Source organism: Nesoenas mayeri (assembly GCF_963082525.1).
Source record: "Nesoenas mayeri genome assembly, chromosome: 3".
NCBI classification, from domain to species: Eukaryota; Metazoa; Chordata; class Aves; order Columbiformes; family Columbidae; genus Nesoenas; species Nesoenas mayeri.
In genome coordinates this window covers 28,240,441-28,264,851 of record NC_137544.1, presented here as the reverse complement: position 1 = coordinate 28,264,851, position 24,411 = coordinate 28,240,441, and the positions used below count along the sequence as shown (strand labels likewise).

General features: G+C 36.2%; 1 protein-coding gene across 1 annotated transcript in view; it reads left to right on the top strand.

Annotated features, from left to right (window-relative positions):
- Window positions 1-24,411, top strand: part of EYS (eyes shut homolog) — a gene marked incomplete at its 5' end in the record, with an annotated part of 675,648 nt that overhangs the window by 515,112 nt on the left and 136,125 nt on the right. The window contains 2 exons of the mRNA XM_080341398.1: window positions 10,454-10,622; window positions 18,082-18,231. Of these exons, the coding sequence (XP_080197524.1) occupies window positions 10,454-10,622; window positions 18,082-18,231 (319 nt within the window). The remainder of the gene's footprint in view (window positions 1-10,453; window positions 10,623-18,081; window positions 18,232-24,411) is intronic.

Below are 24,411 nucleotides of genomic sequence, written 5' to 3'. Positions count from 1 at the left end.
AGACTGATAGTAAAACAACAGAAAATTAAGATACTGGGTCACATTCATTTGTTTAACCAAACAGTTCTCTATTGCAATAAGTAATATATGATCTCTAGTACATCAACATGTTATAAAAAAGTCAGCATTTCCATATGTATTATATTCCACCAGCTACCTTTTTCCCCTGAAAACCAAAACTTTATTTCATTCACTCCTTTTACCACTTCATTACACTTGAATCAAAAATGTGAAAGCTAATGTTCAAGTAGATCTTCTGTGATACTTCACAGAACAAATGTATTAATGAGTGAACTTCAAAAGATTTTTGCAAGTCCTTGCTTCATTAAAATTTGCCATGTGTCACAGTGACCTTAAAAGTAACCAGTTTTTCAATATAAAATACAGTGGTGCATTATGACAACTCCAGTGCAAATTATGGCTTGATAGTCAAAGTCTGCCTTAGACTTTTTCCTGTAATTGGGAGAGACTGAAAAATATAAATTAAGATATAGAGGACCTTCATTTCCCTCCTAGATAGGACTTTTTTTTTTCTTTTTTAATAGGTAAAACTCTGGTGTTTTTGCAGGAAGATCATATTTCCTGTCAAATATATTGAGCTTGAAGAAAAAATGAGATAATAGCTTCCCAATTTTCTCTGTGTCAAATTCAGGAAAAGAATTAAGCACTTACGCATCATTTTCAATGCAGGTGGTAAAATGCATCTGATTAGGTACTAGTATCAATTAGGAAGATTCTTTTCAAAATGCAGTGCACTTAGGAGCAAAGTAATAAATTTTGGAGATGAAACTAATGAAACAAAAAGATAAATGACTGTGTTGTGTTCAAAACTATTAAAAACAGTAAGATGCCAATTTTCTTTATGGATTTGGACTAACAACTAGATTGTTTGGGATTTTTTCCACAACCAACTTAGGACAGCCCCACGGTTCACACCATGTGTCTGAGGGCGTTGACCAGTCTCCTTTTGAACACTGTCAGGTTTGGGGCCATGACTGCCTCCCTGGGAATCTTTTTCCAGTGCTCCAGCACCCTCTGGGTGAAGAACCTTTTCCTAATGTGCAGACTAAACCTCCCCTGGCACATCTTCCTGCTATTCCCTCGGGTTCTGTCATTGGTCACCAGAGAGAAAAGTTCAATGCCTGCCCTTCCTCCTCCCCTTGTGAGGAAGTTGTAGACTGCGATGTCTTCACTTAGTCTCTTCTGAGGCTGAACAAACCAAGTGACTTTAGCTGCTCCTCATACGGCTCCCTCTCCAAACTCTTCACCAACTTTGTAGCCCTCTTCTGGACACTCCCCAGTAGCTTAATATCTTTTTTTATCCAGTGGCACCCAGAACTGCACACAGTGCTCCAGGTGAGACCGCACCAGTGCAGAGCAGAGCGGGACAATCACCTCCCTCACCCAGCTGGCAATGCTGTGTTTGATGCACCCCAGGACACGGTTGGCCCTTTTGGCTGCCAGGGCACGCCATTAGCTCATGTTCAACTTGCCATTGACCAGAACCCCAAGATCCCTCTCCACAGAGCTGCTTTCCAGCATCTTGTCCCTCAGTCTCTGTGTGTACAGCCATGGTCACTGTGTCCCAGGTGCAAAAAAACCCAGAATTTAATAACTACACAGCATTACTCAGCTGGACAGCTTAGGATGCTTCATGGCCATTAACTGAATAAGCTTCATCTTAGTCTATGAGACAGGTCATTTTCTTCCTTTTACAGATACACATTAGCTAGCCGGAAATACTGAATTTTCATCTGGTGTAAACTGATACATACAGTTACAGCTTTGCTGATGTACGGCAACTGAGAGTCTAAGGAAAAAACAACAACAAAACAGTTATTCTTTCCTGCTAAAATGTGAGGTTGGAAGAAGAATAATGATGGCTACAAAATAAGGATATGAAAATAATTTATTCTTCTTTTGGCTCTCTGTTTCCCAAAGCATATGAATTATAGAATCATAGAATACCAGATTGAAAGAGACCTCAAGGATCAACCAACCTTTCCTGGTTGTCACAGTCTAGACAACAGTCACACTGTTCTCACAGTCTAGACAAGTTGGCCCAGCACCCTGTTCAGCTGAATCTTAAAAGTGTCCAATGTTGGGGAATCCACCACTTCACTGTCAGGATTATTCAAATGTCTGATTCTTCTCATTGTGAAAAATTTCCATCTTCTGTCCAATTGTAATCTCCCCAGGAATAACTTGTACCCATTACCCCGCGTCTGCTCCAAGTGACTTGCTCCAAGTGCCCTCTAAGTAGTGCAACGTGGTGATGTGTCCCCTAAGCCTTCTTATCTCAAGGCTGAATAAGCGTAGTTCTCTCATCCTTTCCTCATATGACGGCTTAGATTGGTTTTCCTGTATTTTTGTTAATTTTTCAAGTTTGGGTTTTCTTTGTTTTGATGGAGGTTTTGTGTGTGTGTGTGTGTGTGTGTTTGTTTGTTTGTTTTGTTTGTTTATTTGGTTCATTTTTTTTGTTGGTTGTGGGGTTTTTTTGTTCTTGGTGGTTGTTTTTTTGTTTGTTTGTTTGGGGGGTTGAGTTTTTATTGTTATCTTATAGTACTTGTGACCTACATAATGTCTTGTGGCAATAAATTACCCAAGAAAAATATTTCACAAATGCTGTGAAAAGTTATTATTAATTTCCTTTTGTTTTTCAAGCATGTGACCTGACAATATAATTGAGTACCCTTAGTTTTTGTGTTATAAAACACATTGCTGTAATTTCTTATTCACATTTTCCTCATCACGTTGCATAGGCCTGATCTGTTTATAACTGTGGAAGCTGTTACCATCCCTTTGGTCATCTCTGTTCCTGTTCTTTGTTTCATTGTACCTTAGCAGATGCATGTTACCAGGTTGCTTGGAAAAATCAGAAGAGACTTTTCATGGCATCATCTGCTTTATTTTCCTAGATTTTTAAAAACTCTTTTCATCTAATACTTCTCCACTTCTATGGCAGTTTCCTTCAATGAAAATGAAATTATATCCTGCTCTTAAGGATTGCTTATGTGACCTGTTGTCTCCCAGAGCTTCCTCTAAATCTTCACGATTAAATATACTGTCTCTCTACCATTCGAAGCCCCTAGCTATCTGCAAAGTAAGAGAGTAAGTCAGTGATCTGAATTCAGGTCTCCCAGTTGACAGCAGAGAGCATTATCAACAAGGCACCAGGCTGGCCTCATAAAGAAAAACTTGTACATTTTATTCCAGAAGAACTTTTTGCCTTCTAACGTAGGAGTTCTGTTACACAGAGAGCAGAAGGTTTTTGTGCATTGAAACAAATGAAAGCAGCAAGGGTGAGATTTATTTTGTTTCATATTTGATTGTCTGGGAACAGCTGAAATCACCTAATCAATTATTTTGTACATTTCTAAAGTTATAGTCATTGAGGAAATGGTTATTGTAGTTCTGTACTACTGTAGATGTGTGTGATGCTTTATGAAATATTCAAGTCAGATTTTGTATGTACCAGACATAATCCCTAGGATTTTTCTGAATCGTATTTCTTTCACTTTGATTTTCTTCCCACTGTGAACATGAGATAAAAGAACGCATTACTCTCAGGTAGTTAAATTTGACTCCTGGGGTAGTCTGTGAGCATGAGATGGATAAAGCAAGTCATGAATTCATCAGTCCCTTGATAATGCTGCTAAACTGACTTTTTCCCTGCTAGGAACACCTCCATTCTTGGTGATACAGAAAATGTTTTCTGCACTGGTTGGCAAAGTTTTTATCATCTGTGCTTCTACCATATTCTTTGAGTGATGGAAAAGAACAAGAAGTACAGAATCTACCCAGAAGTTTCAGATCTCTGTCATAGGTTGTTTACCACTGTAATTGAAAAATACAAATAGTAAATTCAGGGTTTAGATCCCTGACTCATGATTCTGATATCCTGTTCAGCTCACATCTCTAACATTTCAACTCAGAACTACTGGAGACATTCAAAAACCCGCCAGGACACATTCCTGTATAGCCTTATCTAGGTGTTCCTGCTCTGGCAGGGGGATTGGTCTGAAAGATCTTTTGAGGACCCTTCCAGTCCCTAACATTCTGTGATTCTGTGATACTGTATGAATTTGATTTGCCTGAAGAAAATCCTCCAGCAGGTCATTTGGTGCTGATGCACAGACGTCAAGAGTGAGAACTGGTCATCTAATGTCCAGTATTACTGGTGTACATGTCTACAGCTAAGCTAGTGACCCTCAAGTCCTTTTATAGCAAATGGAGACAAATAGGTGGGTTTAGGTTGTGATTCATCTGGCCTTTTTAGATGTTTCTTTTAAGGTGAGAAGAATCACATCGAAGGACTACCCATTTCTGCTCACTGTTAAAGAGGACCAAGGACTTTGAATGCAGTTATCTGAGTTGTAGGTTGGAGACGGGTAGTTCAGATGTTTGACTGGATCTCTCCTACTGGAAGATTAATGCATTACTTCCCTTTTTAGGGTTTTGTGGTGTTTGTTGTTTGTTTGTTTGTTTGTTTTAATTGGCATTTGTTTTGCTGTTGTGTTGTGATTTTTTTTTTCTGCACTCACTATTAAAAGTGTTATTTATGTCTCATTTGAATTTATTTAGCAATGGCTAGTGCAGTTGATGAATATTACTATCTACAAGACTAAAATGTCTATTTCTCATAGAATTGGATAGAATTTAATAGAGTTCAATACTAAGCCAAACTTACCACAATAAAAGCAAACAATGCTAATGGAAAATTAGAGACAGGAGTGAAAATAGAGTGATTCCAGTTTACTAGCAGTGGAAAAATGTATTCTTCCCCTTGCTGCTGAAGAAAGACTAAGTCAAATATGATCATAATATAAGCTGGTTAAGGTTTTCTCAACATTGATTTTTGCCTTGTACTTACGAGGTCTTTTATATATATATATATACATATAAAAGTCATTGTATTATGCTGCTCCATGATCATTGAGGTATTTAAGTATCTAAAGTTGAAGCTTGTATGCAGATAGGGACCTGAGTTTGATTGGCTTAGGTTTTAGACATCTATATATCCTAACAAATACAGTTTGGGGACTGAAATTCCTTAATCCATTTTGTTTGTTGAAATAGGGACATACTCTAAAATAACTGTATGGCTTTGAAAAGTTGTACTGTATTAGTTTTCTCACTATCCTCTCTTGGTATAGTGTCATATTTGTCACTGTTTAGTTGTGGTAACAGCTAATATCTCAAGCTCAAAGACCTTAGATGTAGGTCAACGAATCATCGTGGAATTCCTTTGTAAAAATTATCTGTACTACAGACCTCCTGTGCTGGTGACTCCATTAGGTTCCCTCTCCTTCTTATGAGCGAAATGGTTGTTAAGTTCCTTTTGCCCTTGAGATTTTTGCCTAGTGCAGTGGTGTCCAAACTATTTTCATTGTGAACATCATCAGTAAAAAAAAAAAAAAAAAAAAAAAGTATATGCATGTGGACTACTGCAGTTGTAAAATTTTTCTTCCTTCACCTTAGTGATTTGTCTTGCATATACCCCAGGGTGCATGCAGTCCACTTTGGAGACCTCTGCCCCAGTGGAATAGTCCCTTGGAGTCAGAGCTGACAGTGTCAGTAGCCCCAGGAGAGAATGAAGTAATAGTAATAATTTCTTCTGTAAGCCTGTGCTTCAGTGATGTAGAGTCTAGTTGAGGGCCTGTAGCTAGTGGTATTCCTCAGGGGTCAGTATGGGGTCCAGTCTTCTTCAACCTGTTCATCAATGACCTAGATGAAGAGACTGAGTGCACCCTCAGCAGGTTTGCTGATGATACCAAACTGGGAGGAGTGGTTGATACTGCAGAATGCTGTTGCTGCTGTTCAACAAAACCTGGACAGTCTGGAGATTAGGAGAAGAATGTAATGAAATTCAACAAAGGCAAGTGTAGGGCCCTGCAACTAGGGAGGAATAACCCCAGGCACCAATTCAGGAAGCTGACCTGCTGGAAAGCATGTCTGTGGAGAAGGACCTGGGAGTCGTGGTTGACAACAATTTAACCTTGAGTCAGCAAGGTGCCCTTGTGGCCAAGAAGGCAAACAGTATCCTGAGGTGCATTGGGAAGAGTGTGACCAGCAGGTCGAAGGAAGTTATCCTCTCCCTCTACTCTACCCTGGTGAGACTGCATCTGCAGTACTGAGTCCAGTTCTGGGCTCCCAAGTTCAAGACAAGGAACTACCCGAGAGAGACCAGCAGAGGGCTGCAAAGATGATTAGGGTTCTGGAGCATTTTTCTTATGAGGAAAAGCTGAGAGAGCTGGGTCTGTTCAGTCTGGAGAAGAAAAGGCTGCTTATAACTATCTCCAGGGTGGGTGTCAGGAGGATGGGACCAGACTCTTTTTAGTGGTGCCCAACAACATGATAAGGGGTAATGAGCACAAACAGAAACACAGGAAGTTTTGTCTGAATACAAGATGCAACTGCTTTGAGGGTGCCAGAGCACTGGAACAGGCTGCCCAGAGAGGTTGTGGAGTCTCCTTCTCTGGAAACATTCAAACCCCACTGGGACACATTCCTGTGCAATCTACTCTAGGTGAAAGTGCTTTAGCAGGTGAGTTGGACTAGATGATCTGCAGAGGTCACTTCCAACCTCAAACATTCTGTGATTCTGTGAAATAAATAAAGTACAAATTTATTTATTGCCAGCAACCATCTTAAACTATGCTGATCTGTAAATGTTGTTAGAAAAACAGTGTAAAATACTCTAATGTTGTAGTAGAGTCTTACATACATATTGTAGCTGGCATCAATAGTATTTCTGTTATTAGCTTATTTTAGTTCAGCATATGCCCTCTTTGGCTCTGATTCATGGAACCTACCAGTGTGCAGACATGCTCACAGCTGCGTGGGACTTTAATTTTTGCTGATTCAGAGTTTAGTAGGAGGGAAGTGGAAAAAGATATTCCAGACAAGCAGTTTTGACTACTGTTCTACCTGTGCATTTCATCACAAACCTCAAGATTTTAGATTTTTAATAAGCAGACTTAACTACACAGAGCAGCAACTGATTTTTCAGAACCACGGCTTTATCTTAACACAGGTTTTACTTGTAGATATATGTATTTTCTACATTTTTTTCCCTAAAAGTTACCTTTTATTCCAAGTTTTTTCACAGTGTATGAGTTATGATTTTGTTCATTTTAAGAAAGGTTTTACAGTAGCCATCTTTACTATATGTGCATGCTAAAAATAATTTCTTTTCACTGTTTACTATTACCAATAATGTATAAATTTAAATAATAAATAAATAAATAAATTTAAAGCTTTAATATGTTTGAGACACTTAGTGTTTTCTTATGGTCCATAGACTGTCTGTAGAATCCCATGTCAGGGAATTTTGTATTACTATTTAATATAGCCTTATGGAATGGTTCTATAGTTACCTGTAAAACATAGCAGCAACTTCACAACATCTTCGCTTAGGATGATGGAGTTTCTTTTGTTTATGGATTTCTTACCATTTTGAAGATAATACTTCACTGTCAGAGATCTCCTAACACTCATATCCTCATGAAATCTCTCAAAGGTTATTACTAAGTTCTTCCAAAAATAATGTGTCATCAGGTTAATCCTGATAAGCTTTAAGAGTAATGCTGTATGTGAGGCTACAGTTTGCTGAAACAACTGTTTGCATTGCATCAAACTATTCCCTGTTATCAAATGCTTTGCTGCTGTTATTGAATTAGCTTCAAGTGCTGGGCCTACAGTTAGCTGTATGTATGAATTCTGTTAAGGATAAAACATGAGATGTGAAAAATGATTCAATGATTTCGATTTTTTTACTTTTGCCAAATCCAGCAATACTGGAAATGAATTGCTTGTTTCTTGACAGATATTGAGAACATTTAAAATGTGTTTCCACTATGTGCAAGATAAGACAAGAAAACTTAGACTTAGTTGATATTGCTACAGGTACCCTTGGGATGCTGGGGTTCCAATATGTTTTTCACTGTCTTGCCGTATGCTGGGCTACATGCTTGCCAAATTCTTGCCACTGAATTACAGTTTCCTCTCCAGACCTCCTTTTGGAACTGAGTTCTCATTTTTTTTAGTATTTTACTCAGCTTTAGATTAGAGAATGACTCTTGAGGATCAGCAGGCTAATAGCCTACACACCCTGGACGTACTCTGCATCTTAGCAGTTCTGGATGTCTTTGTTGGCCAGGTATGAGTTTAAGTCTCTGGTAAAGTCTCTGTCGTTGCTATATCTCTTCTGCTGACTCCTCAGAGGACTTTGTGTTGGTGATGGAGGCCTAGGCTGCTTTGAGAGCAGCACTGCAGATATAGTCGCTACAGTTGAAATAGCATTTCCCTCAGTAGTTTTGATTTTCCATTAGTGCAGAGACCTCTGGATGCAGAGTGCTGGACTCCCTGGAAAGTTACAGGTCTTTATGGAAGGTCTTTCCTTTGAAGGGATCTATTCCAGGTAAAGGACTGATGAGATTGTCCTTTCTTTCAAAATTGCCTGGATATCCTATGCTCACTTCCCTTCCTCACTCTTCTTCCCCTCACCTTCAGATAGCTGAAAGAAACTTCACAGAATATTTTTAATGTAGAAACAAAAGTGTGTCAGTTAATCTTGAATTTTTTGAAAACTGCCTAATAAAAGACATTTTAATAGCTATAGCTGCAAGATGTACTGCTATATTGTCAGTACTGTGCTACACTGAGGTTTCTGAAGGCACTGCGTTTGAAGAATAAGAATTAACATTGTTTGCACAGATCCTCCCTTTGAAAGGTCACAGAATCACCAGATCGATGAGGTTGGAAGGGACTTCTTGAGATTATCTAGTCTGACAATCTGCTCAAGCAGAGCAGGATCACCTAGAACAGGTTTCTCACAACCACGTCCAGTCAGGTTTTGAAAATCTCTAAGGACTGAGACTTGACAAACCTCTCTGGGAAACCTATGTCAGTGTTTGACCACCTTCACAGTGGAAAAAGCATTTTCATGTGTTTAGGTCGAATTTCCTGGGTTTTGGTGTATGCCCATTGCCTGTCAGGGGGCATTACTGAAAAGAGTTTTGCTCCCTCTTCTCCATCCCCTCCAGTCAGGTATTTGTAGACATTGAGAAGATCCACATGAGCCAGCCTTCTTCTCCAGCCACAGGAGTCCTGGCTCTCTCAGCCTTTCCTCATATGAGGGAAGCCCCAGTCCGCTATTCATGTTTGTGTCTCTGCACTGAGCTAGCTAGATTTGCTGGTACTGTTCCTTTTGAAAGTATGGATTTAATTAGACAAAGTTTGTAGGTCTGCTTCTGATTTGTAATGCCATTGACCTTACCTCACCCTCCAAGGGAATTTTTTCATGCCGTATTTTTTTCACTTTCTCCAACAATCCTGTTTTTTCCAGGTCTACCATTTAGAAACATAGCTACTTTTTGCTTTGCATCTTGCCTTTCTTCTGCTGTCAGGTTGTGGTGGGGTTTTTTTAATGAATGACCTTCAACACATACTTGTTTAACTAGGGGTTTCATTTTGTTCCTTCTTAAGTCCCCAAAAAATTGCAGAGAATAAAACATGGGCAGATTTCACAAGGAAACAAAAAAATAATAGTGAATTTAAAAGTTTGAAAAAAAAATCATGTACTAGTCACATCTGAGTGTAACCATCAGCTACAAATCCATTGTACAGTTCTAGTTCACTAAATTAAAAATTTCTTTACAAAAATATTACCTGAACTCAGACTGCTTTTCTTGTTGCTCATTCCTTATTCGTATCCCTGGTGATGAATTTGGAGAGTCTTCAAGGAGAGTTGCTTAACTAGGATGCTTAAGGCATCAGGAAGACATTCTGCCTAACCTCAATTAGTTTTGTTCTGTTTTTTCTTGCTTGAGTGGTATTATTATCATTGCTTCAGGGGAAGGAAAAAAAAAAAAACACAGCATAGTGACAAAGGTAATTAATGCAATAAATGTTGCAAATGTTAAGCCTTCATAGCTAAAAATTTTCTCTTGTGATCATTTATTTTCAAGATAGCAGTAGTGTAGTGGAAGAATGTTTATACTGCCCAATGGCATCCTCATCTTAATTTCAAATTCAGAACATTTGAGTATCCTCAAAATGAAGAAAACCTGTGTTTCTTATCTGCCACTATAAACCAGAAGTACTTCACAGGGATGTCATGGGACAAAACTTCTGCATGGACACTTCTGAAATTATTTGTGACAATCTTTTGAACTTTATTTCATCTTCTAGCAGTAGTCCCTCCTATAATGGTCTTTTCACTTCTGGTAATATGCAGCTGCTAGAACAATTTCATTTTCTGCATATTTAACTTGAATGTTTGAAATTAAATAATTTTATATGCATGCTCTGCAAATAATATAGTTGATTATACCATTGACATGTATTCAGAAGAACAGATATTTTAAAATATGTTTTGCTGATTATATTCTATTGTATTACTTTATTTTTTAATAAATTAATAAAATTAGCTTTTGGTTATTCATTTCAGACACAGCACTATTTTTTCCATCCTTCACTGGAAATTCTTATTTGGAACTACCTTTTCTGACATCTGTATCTGAGACCAGGACTGCATCTGGGCAGGAAACAAGCAATCTGATGACTCTGTACTTGACAGTGAAAACAACTGCTCTAAATGGGACAATTCTTTACAGTGAGTACCAATGATACTTGAAGTTAAGTATCAGTTCTAGCTCCTTCAGGTCCCTATTAACTTCAGTGTACATCAGCTGGCATTTTCTATTCAGCAGCAAAATGAGTCATTAAAATGCAGTAGAAGCCTTTTGGTATTCTAATGCATGATGCATTATAAAATTTGAACCATCATTTTTTGTGTTCCTCTGGAAAATTCTTTAATTTATGACTCATTGAGCAAAATATAAGTTACAACTGAAAATGCTGCTTCCTGAGAAGAAAGAACACAGGAAGTGTATGACACTAGTAATAAGTGTTACAGCTCTAAAATAAAAACATTGAAGAGGTTTTGGTCAATTTATTACAGAAAAACAACTTCTCCATAGTTAGTTTGAGACTCACTTTTTATTATAAATATGATCTTGGTTCCAAAGATTTTTTTGACTTGCACAAGTATCTTAAGTTCTGCAAATCTGCCATATTTCAGAGTATTTACTGTGATTTCACACTTCAGAGGATTCCTTTGTGGTCCCCAGAGAATATATGTGCAAACTTGGATGTATGCATATTAATATTACAAAGGAATGTTGCTTCTTGCCTGCATATTTCATTCCTCAGTATATGGCATGAACTTCTGAGACAGCCTGCTTTTCGCTAGTCAGCAAGAAAAACAGGCTTCTCTGCCAGTTGAATATTTCATTATATGTATTTAGCTCATAATTTCTATCAAATGGAAAATGAAGGAGGTGAGGTGGTTTCTTCTTGAGCTCATTAAGAGCTAGAAAAGTATGTTTGTGCAATCTATGTGGTAGATTTACTCCAAAAAGCCAGGAGCATTCTCTGTTCACTGCCACTTCCTAGAGTCTGCACCAAGAAATCGTGTTGGTTTAATACAAATTATTTCCTTCAATTTTTGTTATTTTTATATTAATCTGAAAGTATTATATGAGTTCACCTGCACTACATAACTATTTATGTCAGAGTTAAAAATAATATAAACTTCATGTTGTTATTTAATTACGTCTTTTGTTATTACCTGTATGACATATTCTTTAGATGTAAAACACCGTAGCACCAAATTGAACATTTATGTTAACTTCTTATCAAAATGCTATGTTGAATACTTCCATGTTATAGATGGGCTGTTGGCTGCAGCTGCCTAAGCTACATGGCTGCAAGATTTGCTAAGAATCATGGATAAGTGGTGGTGTGGCAGTTCTTTATGTTGAAGTGTTTTATACTTCTTAGTTATTTCAAGAGGAGTTATATGTCGTTCAAGAGAAGTTCCTGGAAGTACTTTAAATGCCCAATATATTCAATGATTTTGTTTGCCTCCTCACTGCAAAGTAGTTAGCTTCCAGCCAAAGTTAAAATCCAACATGGGAGTTTCTTTGCCATTCTCAGGAGGAAGTGATGTTTTCTGAAAACTTGGAGAAGCAAACTGTACTCCTACAACCAGAGCCAAATTTGTTTCTATCACTGCTTATTGGAAAAGATCTTATCATAGAATCATACAATTATTTTGATAGGAAAAGACCCTCAAGATCAGAGTCCAACCGTTAATGTAACACTGTCACTAAACAGTGTTTGGATCTGAAAGTAGCAAATTTACAAAGCTTGGGAGATATGGGGTGGGAGTAGCTTTGAAACAGAATTTGCAATGCTGAATGCTGTTGGCCTAGTTTACAACTCAGCCATGTTTGATCTTCACCTGGTTTAATTTAATTTGTAGTGTGATATACATCCAGTTATATAACAACCATGGAGTTAAATCACAGGAAAAAAAAAAAAAAAAAGAGTAATTTTCAACTTATAAAATAATTAAACCATTCAAAACTTACACATAAATAAATTGTAAATGCTTAAATCTCACTATCATAGGGTAATTATCGCTTCAATTTTTACCTAAATTAATTTCATCCCAATTGCATAGAATTATTACTCCTCAATTTTATCTTGAATCTATATTTGTCTTATATCTGAATTCTCATACTTTCCCTGCACAAAAGTTAGAGTTTCTCTTAGTTAGAGACCCTAGTTCTTGGCACATGCAGAGATTCATTTTTCCTTAAGTTTTCATGAGTTCTAGTACCTCTTACTTATTTTGACAAAGTATGTGTGTGCCTTAAAAAACTTCTTTGAGGGTTTCCGTTTTCTGAGGTCAGAGTACCTCACTTTCCATTTCCCACTGACATACCTTCTTCTTGACTTCCATAGAAATACTAAGAAATATTTGCATTCCAGTTTTGCTTTCCAGATTCTTGCAACAAAAAATAAAAATGATTGACTGGAATTTCAGACAGTTGAAACATTTTCTCTGATTTTGATTACCTGACTTGAATTATTGGTCTTATAATATAAAGTATTCTATTTTCTAGATAGTGTATTTATCCTGCATCCAACCTAATAGCTGTTCAGCTCTCCTGTCATGCATTCTATGGAAAACTCTTAATACAGTATTTCTGAGGTGTTTACAGCAGTTTTATTACAGCAGTAATTGAGCACTTCACCTTCTTAAAAACATTTATCTTTGCACTTTCTGGAAAGATAGTGTGGTGTTAGTGGAGAACCATGCATTTGTTTGCTTTCCAGTTATCCATGTCTGAGACCTTCATGGACTGTGTCACAAGTCTCTCCTTGTCCCTTTATGCACCCAGAGAGAGGGAAGAAGGGAAGGTCAGGATGCAGTGGTATGAGTTTAGTTCTAACCCTGACACTGAGCTGGGACATCTCCAGCTTGGGATCATTTTTACCTGATTACTAGCACTCATTTTACTCACTTTTTCTTGTTGGTTCCCAGTAACATGTGGTACTTACAGTCCCATTCCCCTTGTTACCCCTAAAACAGAATTTTACCTGACTTCTAAGTTTTCACTCTTTTAGTGATCAATAGTTTTTTCTTCTGGTTAGGTTTCTGCTAAGATTGAAAAAAAAAAAAAAAAGATCTCTTCCTGGCTTTTGAACACAGACTCAAAAAGTAGTGGAGGACTGCATATTTTGTAGAACTCTGATACTTTATTTAATATTAGTTATAGCTTTGCTTTACATTTTTACTTAGTCTTCCTCAGGATTTGGTCCACTTTCTATAGCACCAGTTTCTTTCCCTTATTTTTGCTCTTTGGCTCTGTGTCTCTTTGGTAATTAAATGCCTTTTCAAATGATGTTAATGTTTGCTATGATTGTCCATATCAATATCCTTATTTAGTTTTACATGAGTGTAAAATGCAATATTTAATACATTTGTGAAATAAATATCTCTTCAGTGTCTTGTGAATGAATACTACGTGCATATACAGATTATCCAGAATTCTGTAATTTATCATTTCTCTGTGCATGCATAAGCTCTTCTGTAGTTCTGTCAGATGAACATTATATCTTTCATGAGTTCATAGGCTCCCTTTGTTCTTCCTTCATCCCTGTGTTTTGCCCCTTCTCTGTCTTCCGTTTTCCTTTCTAACAACTTCAAAAGAGAAACTGCTGTTGTCAGCTGTGCTCCTTTTCATAGTAGTACAACTCCTGCTTCTGCTGCTGCTTTTTTGAAGCTGTGCTACCATCAAACATCTGAGAAACGAACTGTCAGCAGAAATTTGTCTTGAGGCAAGTGCACTCACTAGGTACAAGAACTACAGAATTATAAAAAAGGGCTAACATTCCTGAGGTTTTCGTATTCTGTTAATATACTGATGATAGCACTAGGTCCATATTTAAGGTTGCAATAAGTTTCACACACTCATAAAGCAAAAATTCTCTTGTCATTGTCGAAAGAATTTTTCAAAATATGAAGAAAATCACAGTGATTGTTGCAGGTGTATTTTACTAGAAAATAATTACACATTTTGTAGTTGGTTTTCTTTGTTTTTTAAATTAGTCCACTTTCAAGTCATTCATTTTACGAGCACACCTGATTTTACCAGGTTGTGATGAGGTTACATCTGTTTCTCTGGCAGATAATCACTAAACATTTAATTACAGTGGGAATTCTCAGAGAAGATGCTTTTGATGTACAAAGGGATTTGAATCAGAATTATTTGAAGGCCTAGAATATTTCAGAATTATTTGAAGGCCTAGAATATTTAAGTCGGAATCTTAAGGGAAAATGTATAAGGATTAAAACTTGTATTTATCTTTACCTAATACAGCAGCCAGTGAGGATCAAAAAAGGAGTTCTGAACCTTCTCCACTTGTTCATATTGATGTGTCTTAAGATAAAGAGAAGTGAACACTTAAAAGTACTCATGTGTTATTGTAATATGTTTAGCAGTTAATGCAAGTACACATGTATATGTCTAAAAATGTATATTTAAGAAAAATAAAATCTGTGTATACAGAAAACAAGCCTACTTACTGGCAAACTGATAGGCAGAATACGAGAATCATTAACTGTGCTGGATGTGTCACTTTGCTAAATCTTGCCATGATGTTGTATGCATTTTCCTATTTAATGCCTTTATAAGCAAGGGTTTTAACCCTTTAAATGGTTGGTTGAGAGTAACAGATACTAAGGACTAAGTGTTGTTTGTAGAGGGTACCAAAAATAGATTGTTAAAAACATGAGGAAAGAAACAGGATGTGATTTATAGAAAATTACTACATGTGTTTGAGGCAAAGAATCAATCCAAGAAGCACTGGTTTGCACATTATTTTGAATAGATTGTAAACCATCTCTGTTTTAACAGAATCATAGAATAGTTTTAGTTGGAAGGGACCTGTAAAGCTCATCTAGTCTAAATCCCTTGCAATGAGCAGGGACATCTTCACCTAGATCAGGTTGCTCAGAGCCCCATCTAGCCTGACCTTAATACAAAGGCAAATGTACTTACCTTCTTAATAATGTTTTCCCTAATTATTTCAGTATTTATTATATTTAAGAAGGATACAAATGTTAACAGTTGATGGACTAAAAATGTCTGGACTTCTTTTAGTTACCTTCCCTTTAAATTATTGGCAGAATGTGAAGAGACTTTTCTTTAAATATGTAATGAGAGGAAAGTTTGAAAATATACACATTTATTACATTTGTGCCAATAAAGATTAACCATCATTTGAGAAATATTTCTTCATTGAGTACAGTATGCATTCTTAGAATGTTTTATTCTATTCCTTATTGATTTTACTTTTTTGCATGATTTAATTTTATCAACATGTCAAAGCAAATTGTGGTATTTAGCCACAAAGCAAAATAAATTACAAACAGTCATAAAAAACTGATACAGTTATAAAGTTTTACTTTGTCATTTTCACTTTTAACAGAGTCAGCATAATGCTGTTCACAATCCCTTCAAGGACAGATTGTTTAACTTCTACTATATATGGAAGTCTATAGCTTCTGACAATTGGATTTCAGATATCACAGCCCAAGTTTATAGCATTCCTTAAGGACACTAGCTCCTGTTTCATAAGTTGTGCACTTGAATTATTCTCCTGTGCTCTCAGAAGCTCTGTTCCCCAGATCTATCCATATTCCACTTACCCTCCTAAAACTAAAGATGGGCTTATTCAGTCATAGTCTATTTGTGTGTTGTTTCGGCTGGCGTTCTCCAGGAGAGCAGTGCACAGTATCCTTCCTCTGTGTCCACATATGTTTTTGCCTAATACATCTTCTTCCCATATCCCAACTGGAATTTAAAACACTAGATAGACAGCTATTTGAGCCTAGTGGCCACTTGCCTGCCATCACACTGACATGTAGCCTTCAGGCCTTCACTTTCCTGTGAAAGAATGGTTGCTGAGATCTCATTTCTGTGACCTGATCTCCTCACACAATCTCTGCTAAGGTCAAGGTGAATGACTTCCAATATCCAACAACATTTTTACTCATATGGTTCCTAACCTCTGTCTGTTCCCAGAACCAATGTAACCCTCCCACCACTCACCCACCAATATAACCCTCCTCCACTATCCCAGACCAGTTGCCAAGCCCAGCTTGGCACTCTTTGAAGTGATGCCTGAAGTTTCTTGATAGCCCATGCATTAATGTGACTGACAAGTTTGGTTTCTTACCATTGTTTCTGTTGCTCTTTGTCACCTGTGTGTTTTGCTTATTGCCTTCCCCTTTTCCCTATCACTTTTCAGGGTCCTAGATCAGATAATCTTACTGAAATAAGTATTCGCACACTCTGCATGACCATACCAGTTAGTGTAACCCACTGGGTTTGGTTCTTGTTACTATCTTCGTTCATTGGCCAGGTTTGTGCTTCAGCACATTTTGGTTTCCCTGTTTTCCTTGTCGTCCCATTTGACAAGGTTGTTGATCAGATAGCCATGAGGAAGCAAATATTCTCTCCTCCCACATATCCTCATAAAAAGTTTATTTGTATGGTATATGTGTTGTGTGTTGTTTCTCAACTCAGCTACAGACAATGGATAGGAGATGTGCTCTAGGCAGGCTGGAGAATTGGACATAGAGATAATTCTGGAACTCAAGGTTACAGGTTTCCTAAATATTATGATTCTGGAAGTTAAGAACATAGTAATATTATGTTCAAATACTGCTGAACAAATATATGCAGTAAATTCAATTTCATGACCTAGCTATTGAGTCTTTTTTACTTAAAAATAATAAAATACATTGCAAAAAAAACAGGCTAACATTTTAACAGTTTGTCTTAAAGGCAAGAAAAATCCTAAACAGGAACTGTGGCTTACCTTCTCTGAGAAGCAAAGACAGTTAAATTCAGAGGGCAAATTATAATAATTTAAAAATATCCATGAAAAGGTGTCAGTTCTTTTTTTAGCAGATGAGCCATATGCCATTCATCATTTAAACAGAAAGATTTTATTGTAATATTTACATTACGCTACTTAGTGGAAGTGAAAAGAAAATTTTTATTCTTAGTTTGAACTGCAGTATGTCTGATGCTTTGTAGATAGCAATTATTCTTCTCATCAGGGCTGAAATGTATCATTAATTGGGAAAGGTGAATTTTTCATAATCTTTACAGAGATTATAAGAAAGAGATGTTCTCTTATTTTTGTTTTGTGTAAAATGGTTGAAAAGCTGAAAGAAATAGTAAATCATGGTATTATAGTATTTTTGTGATTACCTCTGTCACCTTAATGATACTGCTGAATATAGAGAGATGGGGCATCTACCACCTCCTTGGGTGACCTGTGCCAGTGTTTCACCACCCTCACTGTAAAAAAATTTCTTCCTCATGTCTAGCCTGAATCTCCTCTCTTCTAGTTTAAAACTATTCATCTTGACTTAAGGCAAAGATCTCCATAGGTTTTATGAAACTACAGCTTTAGAAAAGTAAATTTTGTCTTCTGCTTATTTTCTTTTACTTTGACCTGTTATCAGCTGTTGTTAGAGTGTAATTTTATTCTCACAGTCACTCAAGCAGAGTCCTGTATATGGACAGAAGAATCCCCAGTGTCACATAGGCATTATGACTATTGATGGCATTCCAGTAGTGTGGAATAGTTTTGGAAGGTCCTACACTTTCAGAAGTGTGACTGTCTCCCATTTTTTTTCAAAGCTAGTGAAAAGAATTTTGGAGAACAGTTTCTTCACTTGTATCTTGTGGAGGGAAGACCAACAGTTCGATTCAGCTGTGGAAACTCTCAGAACATTCTAACTGTTTCTGTCAACGAATCCATTAGCAAGGGTATACTCATCCCTATCACAGTAAGGTAAGAACTTACCACTTTCGTATGCTCAAGTTTGAGTCATGTATATTGACCAATAAAGTGCAACCTCGTTTTTTGGACAATAAAAAGCTTTTTTGACAAGGTAGTGTCATTGACTGAAAATAAATTTTAGCTCACACTGGTTAGTTCAGTCCTTTGGACTGAATTGTTCAAACTGCAGGTATTTTTACAGATAAACATGGAACCAGTTTGAGAATTGCAACCATTTAAACCTAACATTGGAGGTTACAAATGGGTAACTCATAATTTATGCTTATTAATTTACACACTGAATAAACTAGATTTGTCATTAAAAATATAGTGCTAAATATAAGACTAATTTATTGCTTAATTTTAAGATGAGAAATTAAAAATGGGCAGACTAACATCTTGCAATGCAGTAAGCTGTCATATCCACATATGCAACTGTACTGTCAGCAGTATACAATGGTGGCTGATCAGTACTGTGATTTTTTTTCATCTAGTACGCACAATAATTCACAGAATAGTTAACTTATAATTTTGGAAAATGTATTGATATCATGCCTTGGTAATGGATTAATTCTTTTCCACTCCTGGAATTTCATATGTGCAAGTTAGGAAAAAGGTAAGAATGAAATGTAGGTGTTGTGTTAAATTTCTATTAGTAACATTAAAATAGCAGTGAAGTATTTAATGTTTACTTTAATAATATTTTAGGAATCATTCTGACACCCTTATAAAATTTCAAGCTACCATGATTAATATTTTATTTTATTTTTTTGCATAGTTAAATAATGAGAGCTAATTCCTGCACCTGAACTGTAAGCATTTGTGATGTAAGGGAACTTATTACACAAGCTATTAAATAAAAGGTAGTTTTAGCTACAACCATTTTTGTTGTTAGAGAATGGAATATGAAGGAGACTGCAAAAGTTTGCCTGACACAGGCATGTAAGAGTTCTCAAAGTACCTTCTTACTACCAGAAAAGGCATATAAAAGCATCATCTGAAGATTTTTGTATTTGTCTTCTGAACTGCTTCTGTATGCTGTAAATGTTGAGAAATTCTAAAATGCTGCTCATACCAGGAGGCTTGAGGGGTTCAGTACATAGAGTAGATTGGTATGGGGAGAAGACACTGTGTAAGCTTTTTTGTTTAGATTTTATGCTCACCCTATAGGCTTCACCATATTTTTTTGAAAACAAAGTCATTGGAATATAAATATAAAACCTCTTTTCAATATATAGAAGATTAAATAATCTATCATTTAAGAAACTGTTTCATTTACATCTTATATTCTCAGCCACAGGTCTGTACATTGTTACTCTTGCACTCCATTTTAAAAAGTTTTTTTCCCCTTTATTCTATATGAGTATTAATACCTTGTACTAATGAAGCAAAGTCATATACATTCAAAGATAATTACTTGTTTTCTAGCAGTATATTAATGTTTTAACATTTTTGTACAAATTGTAAATGTATATAAAAGGTACAAATAAAATTCTGTCCTTCCTCTCCCTATGGGCCAGCAGATAACTTTTTTTTTTTTCTCTTAGAAGGTGTGATAGAAGTATAGAGCACAATCCTAACAAACAATCATAAATATGTTTTTTAATGTCAAAGGCTACTCTTGTGTGAGATATTGGTCAGGTAATCGTCTGCACTTTATTAGCTGTTATAGCATTGTCTCTGCTTCATAAGATTAAGACATTAAAATGCAGCACAGATTTCAAAGTCTGATAATATCTTAACAAGTACAACTAAATGGCGTTGTCAAGATTGATTCTAGTTATAGAGTTCAAGTTCATTCTGAAAAATTAATTTGTTTTCCTCCTTTTTACCTTAAAATTAACACCTATATATTTATGGCTTCATTCTCCATGTTTTTACACTAAAAAGTAATGTCAGTTCAATTTACACATTACCTTTGTTTACTTGAATTTATGCTACTATCTTCAAAATGGGAGCATACTAAATAACTTGCAAGGTGTGTTGTAGGCTGCAACTGGTGGGGATTTACATGCATCTGAGTTTATGGGCTTGGCCTTCAAAATGACTAGTGATTATTCTTGTGAGTCCTTGTAAAATGTAGAGAAAGCAGTATATCCTTCACCAAGCAGCAATAAAATTGTAATCCTTCAGCAATCATCCTTAACCTCTGCCAAAGAAAAAAGCAAACTTGACAAGGCGTTCGTGGCCCCCCAAGATCTTGTACCATAGGCTGTGAAATATTAATCCGTGACAAAACTGTTGATTTGTGTTCTCATAGAGGCTTTTGAAGAGAGATAACTCTATCTGTATGTTTTACCTGCAAAATTAATGAGGTTTTTCTCTCTGTAATGTAGGAAAAGAGATGAAGACTGAAGTAAATAACTGTTTTTGTTACTGTTTGAGAATACTCAAATTGGGAGACAATATTTCTGTTAAGTTTGACTTTGAATAAGGCTATAAGATCATATTTGTCAGATATTCCAGTTCTGGATGTAACTATGGCTCCAGTAGATAAAAAGTATAATTTAATACAACCAATAATATCTGTAGAAGCAGATACTAATCTTCTCAAACTTTTTCTTTCTAAATCTGACATATACAGGAAGCAAATATATCCCCATAGTTTCTACTGTCTATATGATTAGTGTCCTTAGATACAGCTATTTCTTTTAAACCTGATGAAGATTAGATGAGTTTTAAGTGTTCAGTCATTGCCTCTACAGCCCTAGTGAAACAACAGCTTCATAGAAAAAAAAAAAAAAAAAAGAATTCTGATGGCTTACTTTTTTACCTTGCCTAAAGAAACCTGTTTCAGTCCACTTTTATTCTTTGTTTCCATTTCTGTTTATTTTAGAATGATGCGATTGCTAGTTTTGAAAATGTGTATTTGTTTGGGTTTACTTTTTTTGTGATTTCATAATTGAGATTGTATTGATCTTTTCAGTTAAAGCTGTGAGCACATACTTGAGATGTAGTTTGGATTGCTTTTATGGATTTGTTCCATAAAACTTTTCATTTTGTGTGTGGGTTCTGAAATGCATTTGCCTGGTGCAAAATCAGCTATATGTTATTTGTGGTTAAAGTGATGTGACTGTCACTGGGGCCAGATGACCTTTCTTCAATTCATTGGCTGAAAGAAAGTAACTTTAACAAGCTGAGATAATTTCACCAGGATTTTGATATTTCTAGGTAGTGAGATGGATTTTATCTTTTAGAGTAGGAATACTGATTTATTTTTTTTTAGGTGTCTTTATACTTTCTTCTCTAAATGATAATTTTTTCAATTATATTTCCTTAAGAAGTTTAGATTGTCCATTCTAAACAGTGATGGGAGACACCAGATTCTTTTCTGTTTGGAAGATCCTTGACAACCATTAATTAAAATCTTGCCTGTATAGGATAGCGTCACTCCTTTGCATCTTATTTACCTGCAGAATTGCCAGAATTTTGCTGCAGAATTTAATGAATGTACTACCCATCCCCACACAGCTTTATCATTGTATTGTGCACATAAATATTTCATGTATCTTCTAAGTGAATGTATTGAATGTAATTGTTTCCAGTTTTCTGTCACACTTTAATTAGTGGTATGGATTTAAGTGCTTACTTGTGGCTGAGAAGAGAACATGTAGCTGTCCATAAAAGCATTTATTTGTTAAATAAATTATTCTGTTAATGTTGTTTTGCCAGCTCTAGCCTAGACCATGCAGTTGTACAGAAGCTGCTGAAGTTTATTATTTCATCTTCATACTTAAAAAGCAGATAACTCATTCTCAACTGTGAAAGTCCTAAACATGTTTTTGTACATCCACTTGGAGACTTTGGCAAGATGTTATGCACTGACTGCATGTCCACTTTTTTACCTACACTTCCACTTCCTCCATTTCCACAGAAGAGGCAGTTGTTTGAACTGATCTTACAAAGTTTTTTTTGCATGTGCATTCTGCAAATGTGTTTTTAAAAAGAATATGTAAATCACCATCCATGCAATCTGTTGACTCATTTTGAGTCATGGGGTTGTCATCATTCCAGAGATATGTATGTTTTCACATTAGTGCATACTTTTAAGTCAGCATTTTATTAGTATTTACAGATGCTGGGTGTTCTGCATAGTGTGCAAGTATTACTGAAAATCACATTAAATCAGTAAAACAAAGAATTAATAGTTCTGATGTTTTGCTATTGTTTCCAGCATTAGCAAATTACCTAGGAATACAGGAATTTTTTGATTGACAAATTGGAACAACGGAGCAGCTGTTTGTAAATGTTAGTGGCTTTGTATCTGAACAGATATATAGTGTAGCCTATATTTGTGATGTGTGGAAAACATTTTGCTGTCTTCAAATACTCCTAAGCTTCCAACATAATCAATTATGTGATGAAAGCAAAATGAAAAGGTGTTTTGATAGATAACTTTAGCCAACTTGATGCAATATTGCCATCATCATCCCTCAGTCTGGGAGAGATTTAAGAATTGTTATTCTATCCTATGAATTTATAAATTGTTAAAGAAAACACATTTAGACGCGGCTTTGAAATGGAATATCTTGCATACTGTATATTTATTTTTGAATTTTAAGTCAGCACATGTATTAGTCATACTCATATGGATGTTGTGTTGTATAAAACTGGAAATGCTGTAGGACATTGAGTAGACTTAATAAATTTTGAATTATAGTTGGTTTCACTTTTAGAAGAACTGTATATACAACTATACGTATTTATATTTACTGCATTTTCAATAGAAATCACAAATCATGATAACTCAGCATAAGTCTTAATGGGACGAAATCTAAAAATGGCTTTCATGGAAGTTATTTTCCCCTGAAATTATCTGCAGTTGATTACAACTTAGCAGGCCTTGTAAAAACAGTAATGGACTCAGTTTGTAATGTATATTTATTTCATAAAATTATAACCACATTTGCCACTATGAGGCAGGAAGGTTTGTACAATGTATGCCCGTATAACATTTGTTCTCTGAAAACCTTAATCTCAGGTCCATCAATCCAGCTGTTACAGTTTTATGTAGATAAATCACTACATGTGTTATTTAGTCCCAAAAACAGTCCCATAATAAATGCATTACATCAAACTAATGCATATAAATTCTTGTACATGCAATTAAAATTGACCACTTGATGGAACATTAAAGGCAACCAGTTAAATTATTCTGTGTGGCCTGCTAGCTGAAATGACTCAAATAAGAGAATGGATTCTCATAAAGAGCATAGAAAAGGTTAGTTTTTAGTTTCATTTATATTTCAGATTTTGTGAACAGAACATTAATTTAGAAACATATGTCACTTTCTGAAACAATTTTCTTTGCTTTCATTCAGCCACAGTATTCAGTATTTCATCAGTAATCTGTCAAAGCCAACAAACCAACTGCTGTGGCAATTCAAGCTCATTAGCTACTGACTTGAAGAGCAGATGTTTGAATTCCTATACCCTTCATGCTCTGGCTTAGACTAGGTCATCTTAGATTAACTGACCTTACAGGAATATCTCAAGAATGCAGAAACACAGAATCACATCATTGTTTAGGTTGGAAGGAACTTCTTGAGGTCATCCTGTCCAAGACTTCTTCTCAATAAGGGTCACATAGAGCACGTAGGACCAAGTTCAGTCAGGGTTAGAATATCTCAAAGAGTCTCCAGTGCCTTACTCATCTTTGTGGCCTTTTGCTAAAGTCGCTTCTGTAAGTCCATAACTGTCTTGTACTGAGGAGCCCAAAACTGGATACAACATGCCAGATGTGGTCTCACCAGTGCAGAAGAGAGGGGGGAAAATTACCTTCTTGGACACAAAGGATAATCTTGCCAGTAAAAACAGAGGTAAAGAAGGCACTGAGTATCTCAGCCTTTTCCAGTCCTTTGTCAGCAGATCGACTTCCCTGTTCAGCAGTGAGCTCACATTTACCGGTCTCCCTTTTGCCGCTGATATTTTTGTAGAATCCTTTCTTGTTGCTCTGCATGTCGTTTGCCACAATTAAGTACAGGTCAGCCTCAGTTTTCCTAACCCTATCTCTGTAAGATCAGACAGCAACTCTATACTCTTCCTGAATCCCATATTTTCATGCCTTGTGCACTTCCATTTTATGTCTGAGTTCAATTAGAAGCTCCTTGTTCACCCATGCAGGCCTCCTGCTGCATTTGCTTAATTTCCTGCTTGTTGGGATGGACCTTTCTTGAGGTTGTAGGAGGTGAT